Source organism: Chaetodon auriga, chromosome 16 (assembly GCF_051107435.1).
Source record: "Chaetodon auriga isolate fChaAug3 chromosome 16, fChaAug3.hap1, whole genome shotgun sequence".
In the NCBI taxonomy this organism is placed as follows: domain Eukaryota; kingdom Metazoa; phylum Chordata; class Actinopteri; order Chaetodontiformes; family Chaetodontidae; genus Chaetodon; species Chaetodon auriga.
The window spans coordinates 550001-572135 of NC_135089.1; the positions used below are offsets into that span (position 1 = coordinate 550001).

The 22135-nt window shown below is 51.3% G+C and overlaps 2 protein-coding genes across 10 annotated transcripts in view; one reads left to right on the forward strand and one right to left on the reverse strand.

Moving 5' to 3' along the window:
• The window catches only part of nr1d1 (nuclear receptor subfamily 1, group d, member 1), an 11373-nt gene extending 1910 nt beyond the window's left edge, over positions 1 to 9463 (reverse strand). The window contains exons 1-7 of the mRNA XM_076752939.1: positions 9357 to 9463; positions 3417 to 3686; positions 3087 to 3175; positions 2630 to 2774; positions 1279 to 2006; positions 722 to 907; positions 382 to 592 (exon numbers count right to left, since the gene is read on the reverse strand). Of these exons, the coding sequence (XP_076609054.1) occupies positions 382 to 592; positions 722 to 907; positions 1279 to 2006; positions 2630 to 2774; positions 3087 to 3175; positions 3417 to 3686; positions 9357 to 9411 (1684 nt within the window). The 5' untranslated portion in view covers positions 9412 to 9463. The remainder of the gene's footprint in view (positions 1 to 381; positions 593 to 721; positions 908 to 1278; positions 2007 to 2629; positions 2775 to 3086; positions 3176 to 3416; positions 3687 to 9356) is intronic.
• Positions 7927 to 21981, forward strand: med15 (mediator complex subunit 15). Of its 9 annotated transcripts, none has more exons than XM_076752937.1 (20): positions 7927 to 10007; positions 10173 to 10348; positions 10777 to 12002; positions 13464 to 13551; positions 13669 to 13720; positions 14626 to 14649; positions 14818 to 14982; positions 15198 to 15478; positions 15757 to 16212; positions 16574 to 16711; positions 16932 to 17081; positions 17489 to 17607; positions 17699 to 17826; positions 17990 to 18124; positions 18274 to 18337; positions 18417 to 18483; positions 19690 to 19847; positions 19969 to 20135; positions 20687 to 20785; positions 21279 to 21981. In XM_076752937.1, the coding sequence occupies exons 3-20, from the start codon at positions 11935 to 11937 to the stop codon at positions 21413 to 21415; spliced, it is 2496 nt and encodes an 831-aa protein (XP_076609052.1). In that variant the 5' UTR covers positions 7927 to 10007; positions 10173 to 10348; positions 10777 to 11934; the 3' UTR covers positions 21416 to 21981. The 9 variants fall into 9 exon arrangements, with proteins under 9 accessions (XP_076609052.1, XP_076609048.1, XP_076609047.1 ...); XM_076752933.1 differs by having other exon boundaries at positions 16574 to 16699; positions 20687 to 20837; XM_076752932.1 differs by having other exon boundaries at positions 16577 to 16711; positions 20687 to 20837.
• Positions 21982 to 22135: the final 154 nt, after the last annotated feature.

Genomic DNA, 22135 nt, shown 5'->3' on the forward strand with positions numbered 1-22135 from the left:
GATGGTCACATGCTTTTTTGACAAATTCACCAGAGAGCAACATTTCCACACCACTGATTCATCGTTTCGGTACGCTGTCACGTCGTGTCGGGTTCACTTTGCATTTTTCTCTTCTCAATGTTAAACTGTCCAATTAAAAATGATATAGTGAATCTTTCATGGTGGAGATAAAGGTCATAAATAGTAGAATATTAGAGAACTGATGCACGCTGTGTGGGACTGTGGTAGAATCCAGATTTGGTTGACTGTAAATCTACCTCAGTTATCTCTAAACGGTTCATGTGCTGTGATGGAGCGGAAACATCGACAGCTTAGCAACAGTAACTAGGGGAGGCGGGACCTCATCACTGACCGACACACCCATCATCCCTCCGCCCTCACCTGCGGACACCAGCACCACGGCGGTGAACAGTCCCAGCTCCTGGGCGGTCAGCTCCAGTGCAGCCAGTTTGTGGCTGAAGTCAAACATGGCTCCCAGCAGCCCGCTCATTCCCATCACCCTCAGCTCCTCCAGGCTGTAGGTGGCACCAGAGACGAAGGTCACCGTCTGTTCCTTCACGTTGAACAAGGATGCGAAGCGCACCATCAGCACCTGGAGGGAGAAAGAAGCTGTTGAAGCTATTGTACTTTGTCCCAGACAGCTCCACCTCCTTCACTCTGACTGTTTTAGTAACTGACCAAAGTCATGGACGGTGTTCGTGTGATGCTGATGCCGTCTTACCTCAAAGGTGCCGGCCTTGAGCAGCGTGACCTGGTCGTTCTGGGACAGAGAACTGAATCCTGGGATATGTTTGGCAAACTCCACCACCTCCCTCACAGCTGGGGTGAAGGACAGGGAGAAGTCCTCCCAGATCTCCTGAGGGGTCTTTGAGGGGTCGGCTTGAGGCTGCATGTTCATCGGACAGGCCTGAGAGACAAGAGGGGTCCATCAGTTCACCTGCACGCCAAAAGTCCAATCACAGCTTAGCAACAGTAATGAGTGACAGAAAGTCCACATGTTAGCATTAGCCTCAGTCTGTTAGCATGATGTCATGTATGTAGTACGCAGAAATTAGTTTAATCAGCGTCCCTGTGTTTTTCATGTCGTTAGGTGCTGAACATATGTCATCACTCTCCCTCTTTTACTGTAAAACATGAAAATATTTCCATCGACTCATCTTGAAATAAGAACTCACACTGAGCTGATTAGCTAGCGTAGCTTAGCCCATCATATGAGAGCACACTGACCAGCTCATGTGGAGCACTAGCAGGACTAAAGCTCTGTTTATTGCTTCCTACCAGCACGATCCCCATGCAGTTCTTCTTTGGATAGTTTTGCCCCTGGGTCACATGATCACTGAGCCCATCTCCTCCAATCAGATTACTGTTGTGCAGGCTCCGCCTCCTGTTGCCATGGTGATAATGTGTGAGGTTTTGACTGTTGTCCGGCAGCAGGTGGCGCCCTGTCCCGAGATTGTTGTTATGGTGATAGATGGTGTTGAGGCCGTTGGCGTGGTAACCCTTGGGGCAGCGGTTGGGTCCCCAGTGCTCCACCTCCCCATTGTGGTGGGCGTGGTTATTCTGCTGCTGCTGAGGCTGCGTGTGGGGATTGGCCAACTTGTCATGGGCGTACAGGAAGGTCTCACGGTGAGCGCGTGTGATGGTGCTGATGGTGGAGTCCAATCCGGGGCTGGGAGGGGGGGAGGGGCTCTGACAGGGGGAAGGAGGAAGAGGAAGAGGAGGTGGCGAGGAGGAGGAGGAGGAGGAGGAGGCCGGTGCCAGAGGGGAGGGTGAGGAAGGGGCGAGTGGCAGGGCTGAAGGCTGGGGTTGGGGGGCGATGGTCACCCCCGGGCAGGGCGAGGAGGATGAGGAGGAAGAAGAGGAGGAGGAGGAGGAGGAGGAGGAAGAGAGGCTGGCAAGCTGGAAGTCGCTCTGCAGCTGGTTGTTCACCATGTTGTTCATGGCGCTCTGCATCTCAGCCAACATCCTCTGCTTCTCACGCTTCGGGATCCGACCGAAACGCACCGCTGTGGACCAAAGAGGAGCAGGAGGAGCAGGAGGAGCAGGAGGAGGAGATCAGATCAGAGATGGAATCACAACTGCATGTTAACCCAGACAGGTACACAGACAGACAGACAGACAGACAGACAGGCAGACAGACAGACAGACAGACAGACAGACAGGCAGACAGGTACACAGACAGACAGACAGACAGACAGACAGACAGGCAGACAGGTACACAGACAGACAGACAGACAGACAGACAGACAGGCAGACAGGTACACAGACAGACAGACAGACAGACAGACAGACAGGCAGACAGACAGACAGACAGACAGACAGACAGGTACACAGACAGACAGACAGACAGACAGACAGGTACACAGACAGACAGGCAGACAGACAGGCAGACAGACAGGCAGACAGACAGGTACACAGACAGACAGGCAGACAGACAGGTGCACAGACAGACAGGCAGACAGACAGGTACACAGACAGACAGACAGGCAGGTGCACAGACAGACAGACAGGCAGACAGACAGGTACACAGACAGACAGGCAGACAGACAGGTACACAGACAGACAGGCAGACAGACAGGTGCACACACAGACAGACAGGCAGACAGCAGACAGACAGGCGAGCGCTCACCGTCGCGGCTCATGCCCACAGACAGACACTTCTTGAAGCGACACTGCTGGCAGCGGTTCCTGTTGATCCTCACGATGGTGCAGCTCTCGTTCTTCAGACACTTCTTGTACTGGATGTTCTGCTGGATGCTGCGGCGGAAGAAGCCCTGCAGGACCACAGACGGTCAGTGGCTGCGTTTGACTTGATGTGAGCACCTTCAGCGCACCGAGGCCTGAGAGCTTCGTTTAGACTCGCTCCACCTGAGCTGTCTCCAGCAGGTGGACCAACAAAAATCTCCAGGCACCAACGACCGCAATCTTAATAACTAAATGGCTAGCTCACGAGCTAGCTTCCACTTGTAACAGCATCTGAGCAGGTGTGTGTGTGTGTGTGTGTGTGTGTGTGTGTGTGTGTGTGTGTGTGTGTGTGTATGTATGTGTGTGTGTGTGTGTGTGTGTGTGTATGATGAATGTCTCACCTTGCAGCCTTCACAGGCATGAACTCCGTAGTGGAAACCTGAAGCTACGTCACCACAGACTTTACACAGCAGCACCATGCCGTTCAGCTCTGGAACACACACACACACACACACACACACACACACACACACACACACACACACACACACACACACACACACACTTAATTTGTGCAGATGATTTATTTAATCTGATCATTTGTCTGATTTATTGATCCAGAGAAAAAACTAGAAGATGAAGATGAAGATGAAGAACATGACTTCACATGACATCTGCTCAAACTGTGTCTGTAATGATCAGTGATACTGGTTTAACTGGCAGCTTCTTACTGGTCAGACTGGCCACAGACTTGCTGGGCGACGCCCTCACAGAACCTCCGTCGTCTCTGCCTCGAGGTGAACCTCCTGCCGAGGAGGAGGCCGAGGAGGAGCCATCCTCTCCCGCGGAGCCTGAGCTGGAGCTGCTGCTGAGGAAGGAGGGCGTTAAGAAGGAGGAGGAGGTGAAGCAGGGCTGGGAGTTGGAGTTCTCGCTGTACATGGAGACTGGGCTGGTCCTGGTTGGAGAGCCTCCACATGAGCCCACATAGGAGATCACACCTCCTGCAGAGAGGGAGGAGAGAGGTCAATGATGATGAAGATGATGATGATAACCCAGTCAGGCAGCCATGTTGGATTGCAGCGCAGGTGAGAGTGCAGAGAGTCTGTCAGTGTGTGAATGTTGACCTGATGGTGGCGCTGCAAGAAACCTGAAAGGTTTTACAGCTCATGTCTGTCCACCTGTCTGTCCACCGGTCTGTCTGTCTGTCTGTCTGTCTGTCCACCTGTCTGTCCACCAGTCTGTCTGTCTGTCTGTCTGTCCACCTGTCTGTCCACCAGTCTGTCTGTCTGTCTGTCTGCCTGTCTGCCTGTCTGTCTGTCCACCTGTCTGTCCGTCTGTCCACCTGCTTGTCTGTCTGTCTGTCCACCCGTCTGTCTGTCTGTCCACCTATCTGTCTGTCTGTCTGTCTGTCTGTCTGCCTGTCTGTCTGTCCACCTATCTGTCTGTCTGTCTGCCTGTCTGTCTGTCTGTCCACCTATCTGTCTGTCCGTCTGTCCACCTGTCTGTCTGTCTGTCTGCCTGTCTGTCCACCTGTCTGTCCGTCTGTCCACCCGTCTGTCTGTCTGTCCACCTATCTGTCTGCCTGTCTGTCCGTCTGTCCACCTGTCTGTCTGTCCGTCTGTCCACCTATCTGTCTGTCTGTCTGCCTGTCCACCTGTCTGTCCACCTGTCTGTCTGTCCACCCGTCTGTCTGTCTGTCCACCTGTCTGTCTGTCTGTCCACCTGTCTGTCTGTCCGTCTGTCTGTCTGTCCACCTGTCTGTCTGTCTGTCTGTCTGTCTGTCTGTCTGTCTGTCCACCTGTCTTTCTGTCTGTCCACCTGTCTGTCTGTCTGTCTGTCTGTCTGCCTGTCTGTCTGTCCACCTGTCTGTCCGTCTGTCCACCTGCTTGTCTGTCTGTCTGTCCACCCGTCTGTCTGTCTGTCTGTCTGTCCACCTATCTGTCTGTCTGTCTGCCTGTCTGTCTGTCTGTCTGTCCACCTATCTGTCTGTCTGTCTGCCTGTCTGTCTGTCTGTCTGTCTGTCTGTCCACCTATCTGTCTGTCTGTCTGTCTGCCTGTCTGTCCACCTGTCTGTCCGTCTGTCCACCCGTCTGTCTGTCTGTCCACCTATCTGTCTGCCTGTCTGTCCGTCTGTCCACCTGTCTGTCTGTCCGTCTGTCCACCTATCTGTCTGTCTGTCTGCCTGTCCACCTGTCTGTCCACCTGTCTGTCTGTCCACCCGTCTGTCTGTCTGTCCACCTGTCTGTCTGTCCGTCTGTCTGTCTGTCCACCTGTCTGTCTGTCTGTCTGTCCGTCTGTCCACCTGTCTGTCTGTCTGTCTGTCCGTCTGTCCACCTGTCTGTCTGTCTGTCTGTCCGTCTGTCCACCTGTCTGTCTGTCTGTCTGTCCGTCTGTCTGTCTGTCTGTCTGTCCACCTGTCTGTCTGTCCGTCTGTCCACCTATCTGTCTGTCTGTCTGCCTGTCCACCTGTCTGTCCACCTATCTGTCTGTCTGTCTGTCTGTCTGCCTGTCTGTCTGTCCACCTATCTGTCTGTCCGTCTGTCCACCTGTCTGTCTGTCTGTCTGCCTGTCTGTCCACCTGTCTGTCCGTCTGTCCACCCGTCTGTCTGTCTGTCCACCTATCTGTCTGCCTGTCTGTCCGTCTGTCCACCTGTCTGTCTGTCCGTCTGTCCACCTATCTGTCTGTCTGTCTGCCTGTCCACCTGTCTGTCCACCTGTCTGTCTGTCCACCCGTCTGTCTGTCTGTCCACCTGTCTGTCTGTCCGTCTGTCTGTCTGTCCACCTGTCTGTCTGTCTGTCTGTCCGTCTGTCCACCTGTCTGTCTGTCTGTCTGTCCGTCTGTCTGTCTGTCTGTCTGTCTGTCCGTCTGTCTGTCTGTCCACCAGGGTTAGGGTTAGGAGGGATCATCTGACTCTTCCATGAAAATGATTTGAAAGAAGATTTTAATGACGTCATGTTTCTCAGCCGATCAATAAAGTTTGAGCCTGTAAATGAACGAAGAGCAGAAAAGCTAAAAGCTGCTAAATGCTGCATTTCCTCAAACGGCCACTTGAGGCCGGCTTCAGATGTGAGTCGTCCCCATAGACCCCCGCGTTAAAATGTCAGACATGAATTCATCCTGGTCCAAACAGTTTCTCCCCTCTGGAGTTGATATCTCCATTGAAGTGAAGTTGAACGTTCTGCGTCATGATGAGCGACGGCGAGCTGAGCTCCGCCCAAGCTCCGCCTCTTTGCTCAGGTCTGGATCAGCCAGGTGTTTGGTGGAGTCACTAAGGGTGGCGTTACCGCGTCCGAATGATGTCTACGTGTCCACGCCTGACTCAGCGGGACAGGTGTGGTGATGCACAGACAGACGAAGCCTCTGCAGGTGACGGGACGGCGGTCACGTGATGGAGACGTGTTGCTACAGCTACCTGCTGCATGTGTTTGAAGTGCAGGTGTGAAGGAAGCTCTGCAGCAGACCATGTTCACCATGTGACAGGCTGCACGTGACCGCCGGACGTCAGGTGACACGCAGAGACACACAGACACACAGACAGAGAGACAGAGGGACAGAGGGAGAGAGACGGACACAAAAGTATACAAGTATATAAAATGTGCTGTACTGACTGTTTGTGGCAGCAGGACGGTGTGTGTGTGTGTGTTTGTTTGTGTGTGTGTTTGTTTGTTTGTTTGTGTGTGTGAGTCAGAATGATCTACAGTGTGTGTGTTCATGTGATGAAGGAACGTGTGTGAGGCTCATTGATGAGGACTGTTAGCAGTTAGCAGTTAGCATTCAGTGCTACTTTGAGTCACAGAAACAGACAGAAACAAGCATGAAGGAAGTACGTTTAAAGGTTAATGGTGACAGTTTGACAACAGCGTCTTCATCAGCGTCTTCATCAGCGTCTTCATCAGCGTCTCCACATGCTGTGGAAGACCAGTCATACTGTCACTAAAGCTCCAGAAGCGTCCTCAAAGGACGTAAAGAGTACGGCAGGAATATGATAAAACATCTCAGACGGATCAGATCACAGTTCTGAGATCAGATCTGAGATAGCGTCTCCTCTGCTGCTGTCAGTGATGCACCTCCTCCTCCTCCTGCAGGAGGGGGGAGCACGGGCTCGTGTGCCGTCACGCCCCTCAGCCACGTGCCTCCTCCACACAGCAGACTGTGCAACGGGACTGGCTCCAGTCCGGCCCGCCCACACACGCAGGCACACACACACACACACACACACACACACACACACACACACACACACACTGCTGCTGCTCTCACGTTCCCTCCATTGATCTCACACACACACACACACTCTGACTCTGGCCCCGAAACATGAATTCCATGAACAGATTTTCTGAACATGCCGACAACAAAACAACAACAAACCCAATCAAAACAGCAGTAAAGAGTAAAGACGTCTCCAGCAGCTCCAGGACTCCAGGGACAGCGGAGACACACAGGATTGTGTCTGAGCGTGTCCTCACCTGAGCCCAGCTGCTGGGCTCTGATGAGCTTCATCTGGTGTCCGTCCAGTTTGACGTCTGCTTCACGATGAGCTGACCCCGAAAACTAAACTCGTCTTCCGGACGGACAAAGTGGTCAAATGAGATGGGCCGGGCTGCAGCTAGTTGTTAGCATGCTAACATCAGGAGTGTTTGACGTCACGTCCTGCTGGTAACGTTTCTTCATTTCTTGTCTTACAGTGATCGTGTTAGGCTGCGAGGAGACGGCCGCGTCTGATTGGAGGGTTCGTGGTCGTATGGTTCTCCTCCACGCCGACAAACATGGACGCCAACAGCAGCTTATTTCTGTGCAGCGACATTTGTGCTGAAAAGCACAAAGAGGAGCAGAAAAGCTGAGAGTTTGGAGTGGTCCTGGATCCAGGCCTGATGGACTGGATTCTACAGGGGGAACTGGACCTGAACCTCAGTCCCAGATCCCAAACAGGATTCAAGAAACCTTCAGAAGAACGACAACAGGAACTGGATCTGAAGACCTCAGACTCTTCAGACTGTCAACACCACCACCAGAACAGACCTGCTCCAGCTGAGCCAGACCACAACAGACCTGCTCCAGCTGAGCCAGACCACAACAGACCTGGTCCCATCAGTCACAGATGTTTCATGTGATTCATGCTCTGAGCCTTTAAACAGATGATAAACAGAGAGTTTGCTGTGACCATGGTAACCAGAGGAAGAGGAGGGTGGTATACCTTCTCACGGGGGGGGGGGGGGGGGGGGGGGGGTGTCAGAGTGGCACATGGCAGAACAGGCATGAAAAAAGACCTTTGAAACTGATCTGAGCGCAGTTTGAGTCAGTATGTGTTCTCCATGAAGATGAAACATTAGTTCACTGGTGACATTCACGTGATCACAGCTGCGTTTCCAACAGTGTGAATGTGTGAATATTCAACATGAACATGTGATGTCCATGTTCACACCTTCACACAGGTGAGTTACAGTTTTGTTCTTGTCAAACGTGCAGGAGAGTGAGCAGCAGAGAGGAGACAGAAACCCGATCAGACGGAGGAGGAGGAGGAGAATTACACAACGAGCTCAGTCTGAGCGGCAGCCAATCACAGCGCGCCGAGCTCCGTGAAAACAAAGCGCACATGGCCCGGTGAGCCGGTCCATGTGCATCGGCAACGGCCGCCGCGCCGGAGGGAGGCGCGCACACGCACACGCCCGTGCACACATGTACACATGCCCACCTGACACCGAGCGACCCAGCGACCGACCGCTGTCATCATGACCCAGTTCCACGAAACACAACCGGAATCACGATGACGGTCCCCGTGATGATCCGCCTCAGACCCGCAGACATGTGCCCAGGTCAGCCCGCGGGAACCTGCAGGTTTGTGTCCTCTACGTGACTGTAAAACCGTCACAATGACTTCCTGTCGCACCTTTGTACTTCATACACCTGGTGAGCTCGAGCCTTTAACGACGACTAAAACGCATGAATGAGCGTCAAAACGCGCGCGTCCACCGCAAGCGCAGAAACAGCGTCATTAAACGCAGTTTGAGTCATTCACAGCTTCCTGTTTGAGCTTTGCGCTCATATCTGCTGGCAGATCAAACAGATCGATAGATTAATTGATTGATTGATTGATTGATTGTACTCTCCTCCGTGTTAAGGTTTACTTGTCATGCGTGACATACCTGCACAGTGTCTGATGCGCAGTTCTGAGTCCAAACGCACCATCGGCGCGTAAAAAGCTTTTATTTCGTGCTTGTTTCAGAGTTTAGTCTTCGCACTCTTGTCGCGCGGTGTGCGCAGAACTGTGTGCCGCGCGGTGTTTCCCTGTTCGCTTAGTGCTTAACCCGAAGGCGCGGTGAAGCGTCACATTAACTCCTAAATTTATTGATTACATTTGTAGAGTTTGTCATTTGAGAATCTTCACAGTCCTCGGCCAACTCTGATTCACTATCATACATCAGACGCAGGTGTGTTTTGACGCGCGGCGTTTTCGCTCACACCTGACATGAAATCTGACATGAAAACAAACAGAGCGGAAAGGTGAAAGGTGAAGCGGCAGGTGTGCAGTGAAACTCAGTAACGATCTCCACCCTCACACCGACAGATCGGTTCTTTCTAAACTCCAGCGCACCGCCGACACGCCGCGCGCGCGCCGCATCTGCATTGACGGGAGGAAAGGTAAGGAGGACGCGTGAGGATTGTTGTTTACCTGTATTGTTGTTGTTGTTGTTACTGTTGTTTGTGTCCATGGCAGTCGTCGTCATCCTGAGCTTTGACAGAGCCACGCACGAGGGAGTTTTTAACAAATCCCGAATATTTTCCGCTCCGCCGCCCGCATCACAAACCAGGAGCGGCAGCAGGATTTACAACGCAGAAGAAGAAGAAGAAGAAGAAGAAGAAGAAGAAGAAGAAGAAGAAGAAACAACGTCTCTGCTGTGGTTCTACTCCATTATTCGACTTTCCGCTGCTCTTCACACTGACTCCAACACAGTGGTGTCTGTCGACCGCACGAGGATCCTGCCGTTTGCTGCACGCGCTTCTCTCGCTCTCTTCAATGTTTTTTCAAACAGGGCGCGCGCGCAGCAAGCAGGCTGCCGGCGGGTGATGATGCGCCCGCACGCGGCAGAAAACGGGACCATGTGACCGCGGGGAGAGCCTCGTGCCCCAGTGACACACTTTCCCGCCCCTCCTCTCTCCTCTGTGGAGTACAGACCTGTTTAAATCCCCGAGCACGTGGAGCAGCCGGCTGCTCTGCACAGAAGGATTGTGGGAAGTGTAGGCTGGAGGTGTGTGACTGTTCTGTAGGCATCATCATTGAGGTGAAGGCAGAAACAGACATCGGCTGACACAGGTAAGACAGGTGAGCATAAACAAGCAGGACTAAGAAGATCTGATCTGAGCTCTGATTTATTGATCGAGTCAAAGACGATCAGCCATGTTTCTGCTCTGACATCAGTCTTTTCATCACTGGCTGATCCACAGGAAGTCGCTCATGTTGTTTTTATCTGTCATTGACTCCTGATAGATTTCAAGTTAAAAGCCTTAAACGGTCGGGCTCCTGAATCCAGTTCTGACCTGTGACCTGGTCTGTGACTTCTGGACCATGAGGGTCTGTGGATGGAGGCCTGCTGGATCCTCCCGGCTCACGGTTTGTGACTGAGGCGGATCAGGTTTCTGCTGTCAGAGCCTCTGTAGACCTCTGTGAGTCCTGAGTTTGAATCTCATCTTCAGACTTTTCTCTTTGTCAAAGCTTTTGTTTGACGCGTTTTGCTTTATTTTACTGTCTTTACATCCGCTCACGTCCTCCTCCCTCTTATCATCATGAACACAGTCTTGTGGGTGTGCATGAAAATGACCATCACACATACGTGTCTGTATACTAGTCAGGTGTTCTGTAGACTGTAAACAAATACTGAGTGGGTAATGTAATCGATTACTACATGGAGTGTGTGCTTCTGATGAGCAGCGTGTCTGTTTGCAGCATCATTGGATGGATGGATGTTTAAGTGTGTGTGTGAAGCTGTCGGTCAGTGGATGATTGAGGCTAACAGACACTGATGGGACTGATCATCACACTGATGCTCTGTGGACACTAACTGGTCCTGTGCCTGCTGGTTTTTGGTGTACAGAGCTCTGGAGCGCCCCCCAGAGGAGAGAACAGGATGTGATGGTCTGCAGTGAAGCTCCCTGACTCTGGAGCTGGATCCGAAAGGTTGACGCCTCGTAAGGACAAGTTAAAAATCAGGAAGGACTCAAACACTACTGAAGAACATCAGTTCTAAGCCTGGACTGAAAACAGCGTAGGGGACAGCGTAGACCTGGACCAGTTGTTAGACGCTCACCTCAGGTTCTCTGTACTGGTTTGTTAGATGTCACCACTGACCATCACTTCCTGTTACAGAGACTGGAACACTTCATTGGCATCAAAGGAACGGCACTGAGCTGGTTTACATCGTATTTATCAGGTTGATTTCAGTTTGTTCATATTAATGATGATTCCTCTGTGCTCGCTGAAGCCAGTTGTGGAGCTCCACAGGGTTCTGTGTTTGGACCCTTTGTATTCACCCTTTACCTGCTTCCTTTAGGGAACATTATCTGGAAACAACTTTCACTGCAATGCAGGTGATACTCAGATATATTCATCAATGAAACCAGATGAAACCAATCCGTTAACTAAAGTTTGAGCGTGTCCTAAGGACATAAAGCCCTGGATGACCTCTGACCTTATGCTGTTAAACTGAAGTTCTAGTTCTTGTCTCTAACACCGTAGAAACTCAGCGTGTGATGACAGAGCTGCTCTGACCTCCAGCGCCACTGGAAGGAACCTGAGTTATCTTTGATCAGGACATGTCCTTTGACTCTGTCTCTCTGTTATTTTCAGACAATATGATTCATCAAACTGTCCCAGACCTAAAACTAAAGAGGGAACACTCATTCAGCTGTTTCAGTAACACGATCTGTTGGGAAGTTTCTGGAATTCCATTCACTCTTTCTGTAATCCGTGATAGGAATTAAATCTCTGTTTCTATGTATTTTAATATATATATAGAATATTTTAATGACTCTCTTGGAACCTCTTTGTCATTGATCAATGAAGTTCATCATCAGCGGATTCATTTACAGTATCAGCTGCAGTGAGCAGTTCACCGTCCGTCCAGCAGGCGGCGGTAGCGTCTAAGGATACAAGCACAACAGACGCCATTTTCCCCCGAGCGGAAGGAGGAAGAGCAGAGGGAAAACATTAAACTCTTGAAGTGAAAATTCTCCATAAACATAACATTTCTGCAATGGAAGTGCCCGGGGCGGACAGCGACTGGAGGAGCCCTCAGTTCCGACAAAAAGTCGTCGCTCAGATGTGAGATATTTGGTTCAGTTTTGTGTTTTTAGCTAAATCATTGTTTCTCTTGCGTTAGCCTGACGAGCTAAGCTATCGTTAGCTCGACAGGAAAGAGCGTCACGTCAAACTGCGCTAAAAAAATCGGTAAATTAAGACCGACTTGTACAAAAGCAAACTTGAGATAAATCCATTAATGATCAAAAAACATATTCCGAAGGATGTCGATCCATCTTATATTCGGTGTACCTAAAATTAACAGAACAATGCTTGGTGGAGATTCCTATCAGCTTTTATTATTAGCATAGTTAGCTTCAGTGTCCGTACAGCGAGTTTAACTCTTGACTTGTTCAAGTCTGGTTTGATTAATGCCACTGGTTAATTCAATAGTCAGCAGAGATGAGCTCCTAACATGAACATGTTTTATAGTTATGTGTGATTTAATGTCCTCATGATGCAAAAATGAACCATCTTATTCATGTGTTCATTCATATGAACAAGAAGGATTTGACTGCGTACTTTTGCCAAAGCACATAACGCTGTTTCTGAGCAGTTTTCACTCATTAGAAACGAGACTACGCCAACAGGACTTTAGTAGACATACTTTCTAAAGTACACTACTCAGTATTTTCTCATATATACTATATATGAATACAAAATAAGGATGTATGTGGCATTGTGGTGATTTTAGTGTGTTCACATGTATAACGAATGTTATGAACATGCGTCTTAACATTACTTATTAACATGAGTTACAGCTTTCACACCAGATCATGAGGCGTCTTTTTTATCTTGAAACAGCAGCTTTGTTGTGAGAATATTTAGCAGATGCAGTAAAATAAATATATGCATCGTACTTTCTGTAGGACTGGAACTATTGATTGTTTTCTAGATGAATCTTTGGGTCCATTAAGTGTCAGGAAACGGTGGAAAATGTCCGTCCCATTATCTCAGAGTCTTAAAATGTCTTGTTCTGTCAAAAACTTTCAGTTTCATATGATAGAAAACAGAAAATCTCCACATTTGAGAGGCTGAAAACAGTATTTTCTGCTTGTTTTGCAGAATAGTTACTTTAACAATTGATCACTTATCAAAAAGATCGATTTATCTTTACAGCTCTAATTTTCTGCATCAGCTAATGTGGAAGTTATTTTCCTAATGAATCCTGATGAAATCCTGTCACAATTTAAACTGTTTTCACTGTCCGACGGTCCAAAGACGCTCGGTCTGTCATCAGCTGAAAACTGAATCTTTAGAGTATTTGTAGAAAACATTTGTCTTCGGTCTGCAGCAGCTTTCAGAGGTCGACGTGTTTACTTACAGTAAAGTGACGATGGGACAAAGACAGGATGAGGGTGCAGGCTACCTGTTAGCGTGTTAGCAAATCTAAACAGCTCAGCAGTGTTCACAACGTGTTTGACACATTCACGGAGTGTGAACGTCGACGTGTCGGAGTGTGTTGATCAGTGTGTTTCCTTCCAGTGAAGAGGCGATGAGGAAGGCGGGAACAGCTCACACCAAGTCCAGCAATGACATGGAGAACCACGTTTACGTCAAAGCCAAGTCCAGAGTAAGTCCTGATCAGGCAGGAAGTCTCTCCGACCGCAGGAGGCTGGTCTGGTCCAAGGCCGTCCGTGTTGAATGTGATTTCCTTTTCATGGTGGTCTCAATGTGTCGTTGTTTTCAGGAGGAGTATCTGTCTCTGGTGGCGAGGCTCATCATACACTTCAGAGACATCCGTAAGTATTTGACCTGAACGCATATTTGAAAGGTGGAGCGACAGCAGTGACCTGTAAGGCTGGCCTCCTGTAGGCCAAGCATCAAGAAAAAACAAGTTCGACACGTTATGTCCATCAGAGGGAAAGCCAGTACAACCAGTATGTTGTTTCAGCAGAAACACGTCTTTTAAAGGATCTGCATGCGGACACGTGCCGATTGTGGACCCCATGTCTCTGTGTCCAAGTGACTAATGGGGACAAACTGGTCCAGTGTCATCTTCATTCACACAGTCAACGTTCGTCCACTGAAACTGTGTTTCAGCACAGGTTGTTATGAAAAGTGTCAGACAACATGATGGAAATGATCCCTGCAGAGCCAAACCTTCATGTTAAAGAGAAGATCCTTCTTGTTTAACCACAATCAGCTGTTCTGTCGCTCTCACCTCAGCCACCAGACTCCATTCACGGAAACAGTGATTTAACATCTTCAAACAAACCTCATTCAAACTGACAGAAACCAAATATAACTCATCAAAACCTTCTTGGTTCATCTTTCAGTGCTCCAACAATCATCACTGACTCTGGTTTGGCTGAAATAAACTCATTGAATCAGGAGAGGAGAGACAGAGAGGGCGAGAGAGGAGCAGAGAAAACAGTGTGTAGAGACGAATGTTTTCACATGGGACTCTGGAGTTATTGTCTCTGGACACTATGAGCAGAGACATTTAAAGACGTCAGACTTCAGCAGATTCTCCTGGTTAGAAACAAACAAACAGTAAATAACAGATGACAGACTCTGACTGTGACTCGTGTGCAGTTCGTTCTGTCTGTTCAGGTTTCACTGATCTGCTGTCAGCTCGACTCCACGGTGACTTTAAAGATGGATCCGAGTCGAGTGGGTTCTAATAACTTGTGTTTTTTCACAGACAAGAAGACACTCGGAGCTCCAGGTGAGTGGACGTTGTTCATGTCTCTGGGCTTTGGTTCACCTTTCATTTGGTTTTCTTTGCTGTGTTCTGTCCTCTGCTGGACCTCCACTACCAGACTCATGGTGTTCATGACTTCTGCTGTGCATGTTGGAGCTGCGTAATATTGTCTGTTGTCTACCCTTCTGCTAGATCCCATGAATGCCCTGACTAACCTGACAGGGGTTGGAGGGGGCCCGGGCGCCATTGGCATGGGGCCTCGCCCCACCGGGGCTCCAGTGGGTGGCATGGGGGCCATGGGGCCGATGCAGATAGGCCAGCATGCCATGGCAGGGGTGGCTGGAAACCCACAAGCCAGTGAGTGTGTTTCCTCCATGGTGTGTGTGTTTGCTGTAAATGCACATCTTCAGAGCGCTCGGTGGATGCTGGCTGCGTATTTTGGCATCAGAGCCGGTCTTACTTTCAGTCTCTGCTTTGGCACGTTGTGTGTTTGAGGCCCCAGGGGGCTCCTCAGGCTGGTTCTGAGCTGTAGACCGGGTCTACCCTTCACCTTCTTGTCACTCGCTCTGCAGTAGGGGGTCCGGGCCAGATGCCGATGCAGCAGATGGTGCAGGCGCAGCAGCAGCAGTCCATCCAGTTCCAGCAGTTCCAACAGCAGCAGCAGCAACAGCAGCAGCAGCAGCAGCAGCAGCAGCAGCAGCAGCAGCAGAACGCCGCCATCCAGCAGCAGTTCCAGGTGCAGCAGCAGCTGAGGGCGCAGCAGCTGCAGCAACAGCACCACCAGAACCAGCAGCTTCAGCAGCAGCACCAGAACCAACAGCAGCAGCAGGCCCAGAACCAGCAGCAGAACCAGGTACACCGCCGTGCCAGCGGCCAGGCGAACGCAGCGTTACGCAGCGACTGCAGGCGAACGTCCTCAGCGCAGCTCGTAGCCTGAACTCCAGGTGTTTGGTTTCACGGTGATCCTGCTGAGCTCTCAGTTCACCTGGTGTCATTTCAGGGATTTCATAGGAATGTCGTTTGAGTCAGAATCGGCTTCAGTGGTCAGATATGTGTGTGTGCCCATAGAAGGAATGAAGGAGTGATATCGGCCAACGCTCTTCCTCCCCTCACTGTTCACTGTGTCCGCAGATGCACCAGACCAGGATTCAGCAGCAGCAGCAGCAGATGGTGCAGCTGCAGTTCCAGCAGCAGCACGCTCAGGCTCAGGCGCAGGCGCAAGCCCAGGCCCAGGCTCAGGCTCAGGCTCAGGCTCAAGCTCAGGCTCAGGCTCAGGCTCAGGCTCAGGCTCAAGCCCAGGCCCAGGCTCAGGCTCAGGCTCAGGCTCAGGCCCAGGCCCAGGCCCAGGCCCAGGCTCAGGCCCAGGCCCAGTCCATCCAGCACATGGTTCAGCAGCAGCAGCAGCAGGTTCAGGCCCAGGCTCAGCCTCAGCCGGGCCAGATGCCTCCACACTCTCAGCAGCAGCAGCAGCAGCCCGGCATGGTGCCTCAGTCTCTGGCCGGACAGATGGCGTCCACGCAGCACGTCCCCATCAACTCGCTGAGTCAGCAGCAGCAGCAGCACCAGCTCAAGATCCAGGCCTTCCAGGTGAGACGAGCAGGTGACTGCAGGCCGCTCAAAGCCCAAACTGATTGATTTACAGCATTTCAGGGTGTGAATGAACGAACGAGCAGCGTCCAAGAGCAGAGAAGTTTGTTTCAGTCTGTGCTGTAATCCAGCCGAGGTCCGACGGCCTCCGACGGGTCCGCGGGGGCCGAGCCGTCCCACGAAAACCAGCCCTGATCACTTATCGTTCAGCAGTTTCACTTTCCTGCTAAATGAATGTTCTTGGTGTTCGTGTGTCAGCGGGTGATCAATACGCTCAAACGACCGGGTGATCTCGCTCACCCCCCCCTCTGCTTGCATGCTTTGCCTTGTGTGTGTGTGTGTGTGTGTGTGTGTGTGAAAGCAGGCCCGTGCAGCCTTGCAGCAGCAGCAGCAGCAGCAGCAGGTCCAGCAGGCGCAGCAGGCCGCAGCACAGGCCCAGCTCAACGCCGCCGCAGCCGCCGCCGCCGCCGCTGCCGTTCCCGGACAGGTGAGACTGCAGGTGCTTCATGTGTGAGAGCAGAGGTGTGCAGGGACATGTCACCCTGAGTGAGACGTGTAGTTTTTGGTTCCACCTGGTTCTGGAGCTTCTTCAGATGTTCAGAGTTTGCTGTTCATCATTTGTGTCTGCGTGTGTGCGTGTGTCTGCGTGTGTGTGTGTGTTGCGCTGCACCTCCTCTCTGCTCATTGGTCCAGGTGTGTCTGTTGTGTGTCCTCTGCAGTTGGTCCGTCCTGGGATGCAGATTCCGGCCCGGCTGCCTCGAGCCGCCCTGAACCCCTCCATCCCTCCCCCGAACGCCGCTGCTGCTGCTGCCGCTGCCGCCGCCGCCGCTGCAGCTGCCGCAGTTGGAGGACAGCCAATGGCACAGCAGGTACGAACCCTCAGTCTGACCTTTGACCTGTCCTGTCCACAGGGCGCCTCACCTCGTCCCGTCCTGCTGCTGAATGGAGCATCAGATGTTATGGATCTGATCAGCTGATCGTTTTAATTGATTACTCCACAGCAGGGAGCGTGATGGGCAGCAGGGCTGGGCCTGTTTCAGGCGGCCTGTGGGCTGCCCGCTCTTATTGTTGAAGGCTGTGGGGTCACCTGACCTCCAAACGATGATTGATCATCAGAAAATCATCTGTAGATCAGCTGATCATAAAAACAGCTGCAGTCCACAGTGACTCATTGATCCACCTTAAATGATCGACTGATCGGGAAGTCTCAACCCGCCTCTCATCCTGTGATTGGCTCATTTGCCCTCTCTTCTCGTCCAATCACTTTGCTCCGCAGGTACAGCAGCATTCAATCATGTCATCGCCATCACCTGTGCAGGTCCAGACGCCGCAGTCGATGCCTCCGCCTCCTCAGCCGTCACCTCAGCCTCCAACCTCGCAGCCCAACTCAGCCAGGTACACCAGGTGTCTCACCTGAGCGGCTTCAGATGAATCAGACGCCAGCTGTCCTTATGCTTTTTAAATCTGTCCTGCTTCCCGTCTTCAGCTCCGGTCCCACTCCGTCTCCGGGGGGTTTCCAGCCCAGCCCGTCCCCTCAGCCCTCACAGAGCCCCGCCAACGCCCGGACCCCCCAGAACTATGGCGTCCCCTCTCCTGGACCGCTCAATACTCCAGGTACGCAACCCAGGTAGATAAAAGAGGGACAGAGGCCAGGTCAGGAGAACAAACCAGGTCGCATGATTGTCCTGGTGCAGCTGTCCTCACCTGACCTCACCTGTCATCCTGCTGTCCTCACCTGACCTCCTGTGACCTCACCTGTCCCCCTGATGTCCTGCAGGTAACCCCAGCTCAGTGATGAGTCCAGCTGGAGCCACGTCTCTGGAGGACCAGCAGTACATGGAGAAGCTCAAGCAGCTCTCCAAATACATCGAACCTCTTCGCAGGATGATCAACAAGATCGACAAGAACGAAGGTCGGCCTCGCAGCTCAAACCCTTAACCCAGTAATCGATTCATTGATCGACAGCTATTGATCGATCAATCATTTGAGTCAGTAAAACCTTCGGTCAGAGGAAACTGAATGAAAGACATGTCTCGCTCATGTCCGTCTCTGTGTTCACAGACAGGAAGAAGGACCTGAGTAAGATGAAGAGTCTGCTGAACATCCTGACAGATCCAAACACCAGGTAACAGCTGATCCCTGACATCCTCACGTCTCATCGGCACTGATTCACGTGAATAACCCGCGTCTGTCCTCCGCTGCAGGTGTCCTCTGAAGACGCTGCAGAAGTGTGAGATCGCTTTAGAGAAGCTGAAGAACGACATGGCCGTGGTGAGAGCTCCTTCTGTTCAACACAATCGCCATGTCGTCCGTTAGGGTCTGAGGCTGCTCTGTCTTCATCCTGAAGACCTCCAGAGCAGGACGGCATGAGCTTCTGGCTGCTGAGGAGGAGTGTGATGAAGAGTCTGCAGTCAGACCAGCTTCAGTTAATGTTGCTTCACTGGTTTCCGGAGCGTCAGGCAGTCAGACAGCTGCTCTTTACAGAGTGTTTGGACAGGGTGGGATCAAAGGTCTCAGCAGCATTTATGAGACAGAAAACTCAAAGTATATTCTCTAAGTCCCACCGTCAGTGTCCCACAGGACACGTCTGTCAATACGTTCCCATACAGACGCTTTCCTGTAACCTCAGACCAGCTGAGCTCGAGCTGCAGCATGAAGGTGGAGCTCACGTTAGCTCAGGCTACGAGAGACGACACAAAAAGCTACGAGAAGAAACAGTTTCCACGTCAAAGCTGCTGCTCTGGTTCTTTAAACGAGGCTGAACGTCCACAGTTTCTCTGACTGTCCTCACTGTGAGACACTCCAACACTGCTCCAGCCTGTGGACTGCAACACTGCTGCTAGCCATGTTAGCCACAGAACGTGCTAATGCCCGATTCGACGGGCTAACCAGCAGAAAGAACAGTAAGCAGAAACACGTCAAAGCGTTCAGGTTGTATGTTTGAAGTCGTATCGATCGTCCTCGAGCTTCATTTGAAGTGAATCAGTGTTTGGTTTTGATCCTCAAACGGTCTGAAGCTCATTGATTAGCACACACAGAACGATATGACTGTTTTCCAGTTGTTGTGGGGACTTTTCCATCAGGGTGATCCTCTGGGTCTCCTCTTCCTCACATGGTGACAGCAGATGAAGACTTGTGTGTTTGTTGTTGCAGCAGCAGCCGAGAGATTAGCGTGTGTTGGTGCTAATGTTAGCTTCACGTCTTCATGTGACTGCAGTCCGTGTTACAGTGAGGAACATGCTGGTTACTGATGGAACTCCAGTTCTGTGAGGGCCTTCAGAACCCAAAGCTCCTCCATGTTACCTGGTCCTCTCAGCTCTGTTCTCCAGTGTCGCCCTCACCTTTTGTTGATTAGCTCAGTTTATTGATCGGTCAGCCGGCTGCAGCAGGTCCGTGTTGGAGTTTCAGAGCGCCCTCTGCTGGAAGCTTCAGATGTTGTAAACGTTGAATTTGTGACAGTTTGTCCTCTCCTTTCAGCCGACGCCCCCTCCCCCCCCGGTGGCCACTAAGCAGCAGTATTTGTGTCAGCCGCTGCTGGACGCCGTCATGGCCAACATCCGCTCGCCAGTCTTCAACCACTCTCTGTACCGAACCTTCGCCCCCGCCATGACCGCCATCCACGGACCTCCCATCACGTAGGTGTCAGAAAACCAAACATCTGTCTGTCTTTACCAATTGACATTCAGACAAAGTGAATAAAAACGGGTCACCTGAAAACTGAACGCCAGTGATGAAGGCCGTCTGTCTCCTCTTCAGGGGTCCCAACATCTCCGGCAGAAAGAGGAAGCATGAGGAAGACGAGCGGCAGACCATCCCCAACATCCTGCAGGGAGAGGTGGCTCGCCTGGACGTCAAGTTCCTCGTCAACCTGGACCCGTCGTACTGCAGCAACAACGGCACCGTGCACCTGGTCTGCAAGCTGGGTGAGGCCGGCACAGAGAGACCTGAACCCGAGACCTGGACTCGGCCCGTACCGCGTCTTCCAGAGCCGAGTCCACTTCTTCTTATTAAAGTTCACGTAGCGTTGGAAAGGTCAAAGTATCTCACCTGCATGATAATTTAGAGGTCATGTGACCCTGATCTGATCAAGACGTTTAGACCAAAGCGTTCACGAACTGACGAGCCGACGCCGGGCAGACGATCAGACGGCCGTGATTTCATCGTTAAGAGTCTTTTTTTTAATCAGGGCGTCCCTTAATGTTTGGACAGTGAGATCTGCAGGACAGGACGTCTCTGTGGCGCCACAGAGCCTCAGGACGGACGTTGTGATCCTGACGCTGTAATGTTTCAATTAATAGCTGAACCCTGAAACAGATGGATGTTGACATGTTGGGTCCTCAGACGATGAGACGATTGGCTGAACTGTGTGAACTCGGTCCGGGTCGTGTCTCGGGTCCTGGTCCAGGTCCAGGTCTGCAGACTCGCTCAGTTCATGTGATAACGAGGTTGTTTGTTGTGTTTGTTGTGTTCTCAGATGATAAGAACCTTCCCAGCGTTCCTCCTCTGCAGCTCAGCGTTCCTGCTGATTATCCTGATCAGAGTCCATACTGGGCCGACGACGGGGACCAGTACGGTGAGACCTGCTCCAGAACGTGGGCGTCAGTCACAGCTGACTTCAGACCAGGGTACACGAGGTTTTACAGGTTTTATTGACGATGGAGGACGATGGATTATCAGTGTAAACGATGCTGCTCGACGCGCCTGCTGACAACTTATCGATCGGCTAACGACAGATCAATAATCGTTTTATTTCACATTAAATCATCAACATTGAATCCCTGCAGATATCGCTGGTCTGAGGTCTGTGTGAGGCGATCCTTTCTTTTAGAAAGGATCTGCTTTCTGGCCACACCTGAACTCCTTCATCTCCCTGTTTACATGATCAGAACCATGTCCAGGTCTCTGAACCACGTCCAGGTCTCTGAACCTGGATCACCTGTTTGCATGAGCACGACACCCGTGTGCATGTTAACACATTAATTGCATGTATTCATTTTGTAGAAGTTGTGGTTTTGATCACGTGACCTCTTGTATCTGATCACGTGACCCTGTGTCTGCTCCTCCAGGTGCGAACAGCTTCCTGCAGACGGTCCACAGGAACATGACGTCCAAACTGCTGCAGCTGCCGGACAAACACTCGGTGACGGAGCTGCTGAACACCTGGGCTCAGAGCGTCCGGCAGGCCTGTCTGTCTGCAGCCTGAAGCCCCGCCCCTTGACTTCAGACCCAGTGACACACACACACACACACAGTGTTTCCATGGAGACCTCAGACGTGTTTCATCGTCAAACATCAAAGACTGTGGTAAATCAAGCCTTCATCCTGTCACTCACAGAGATACCCGTATGCCCCACGCTCACCTCAGCTCCTGAACGCTCCATGACTGTTGGCCTGGACGTTATCAGGCCAGGTCATGTGGTCTGATTCTGACACCATTCCTGATGAATTCTGGGTAAATTCGGAGGAGTGTATCATATTTACTGTTTGTTTGTTTGTGCAGCAGTGGGTCTGAAAGCTTCCACGCAGGAAACAGGAAATGGAAAAAAGTACCAGGCCACCATGTAAACAGCTGAACTCATTTATCCCCATTCATACTCTGCTCCCTGAACGCAGCACGTGGTTCTGTCAGTGTAGCTGGAACGAGTTTGTTTTGTCCCGCGGAGCAGCTGATCTGAAGAAAGACTCTGAAACGTTGGTTTGCTTTTCGAAGCAGAAAAATAAATGTTTGCTTTTGTTTTTGTTATCATCAATAAAAACTTTTCATTTCAACTTTTTAAATCCACAAATCTGTTTGAGTCCCTGAACGTTCGTCACCTGTCAGATATCAACTTTGATGATGGAGAACGCCGGGCTGTGCACTTACCTCACACTTATCACACGCACACACACACGCACGCACACACACACACACGCACACGAGTTG

Bases quoted from the DNA above. Each gene is read 5' to 3' on its own strand.
- med15 (XM_076752930.1), top strand. From the start codon at position 11,935: ATGGAAGTGCCCGGGGCGGACAGCGACTGGAGGAGCCCTCAGTTCCGA. The intron at 17,827-17,989 runs GTACGCAACCCA...GATGTCCTGCAG, and splicing joins TGGACCGCTCAATACTCCAG to GTAACCCCAGCTCAGTGATG. The intron at 19,848-19,968 runs GTAGGTGTCAGA...TCTCCTCTTCAG, and splicing joins ATCCACGGACCTCCCATCAC to GGGTCCCAACATCTCCGGCA.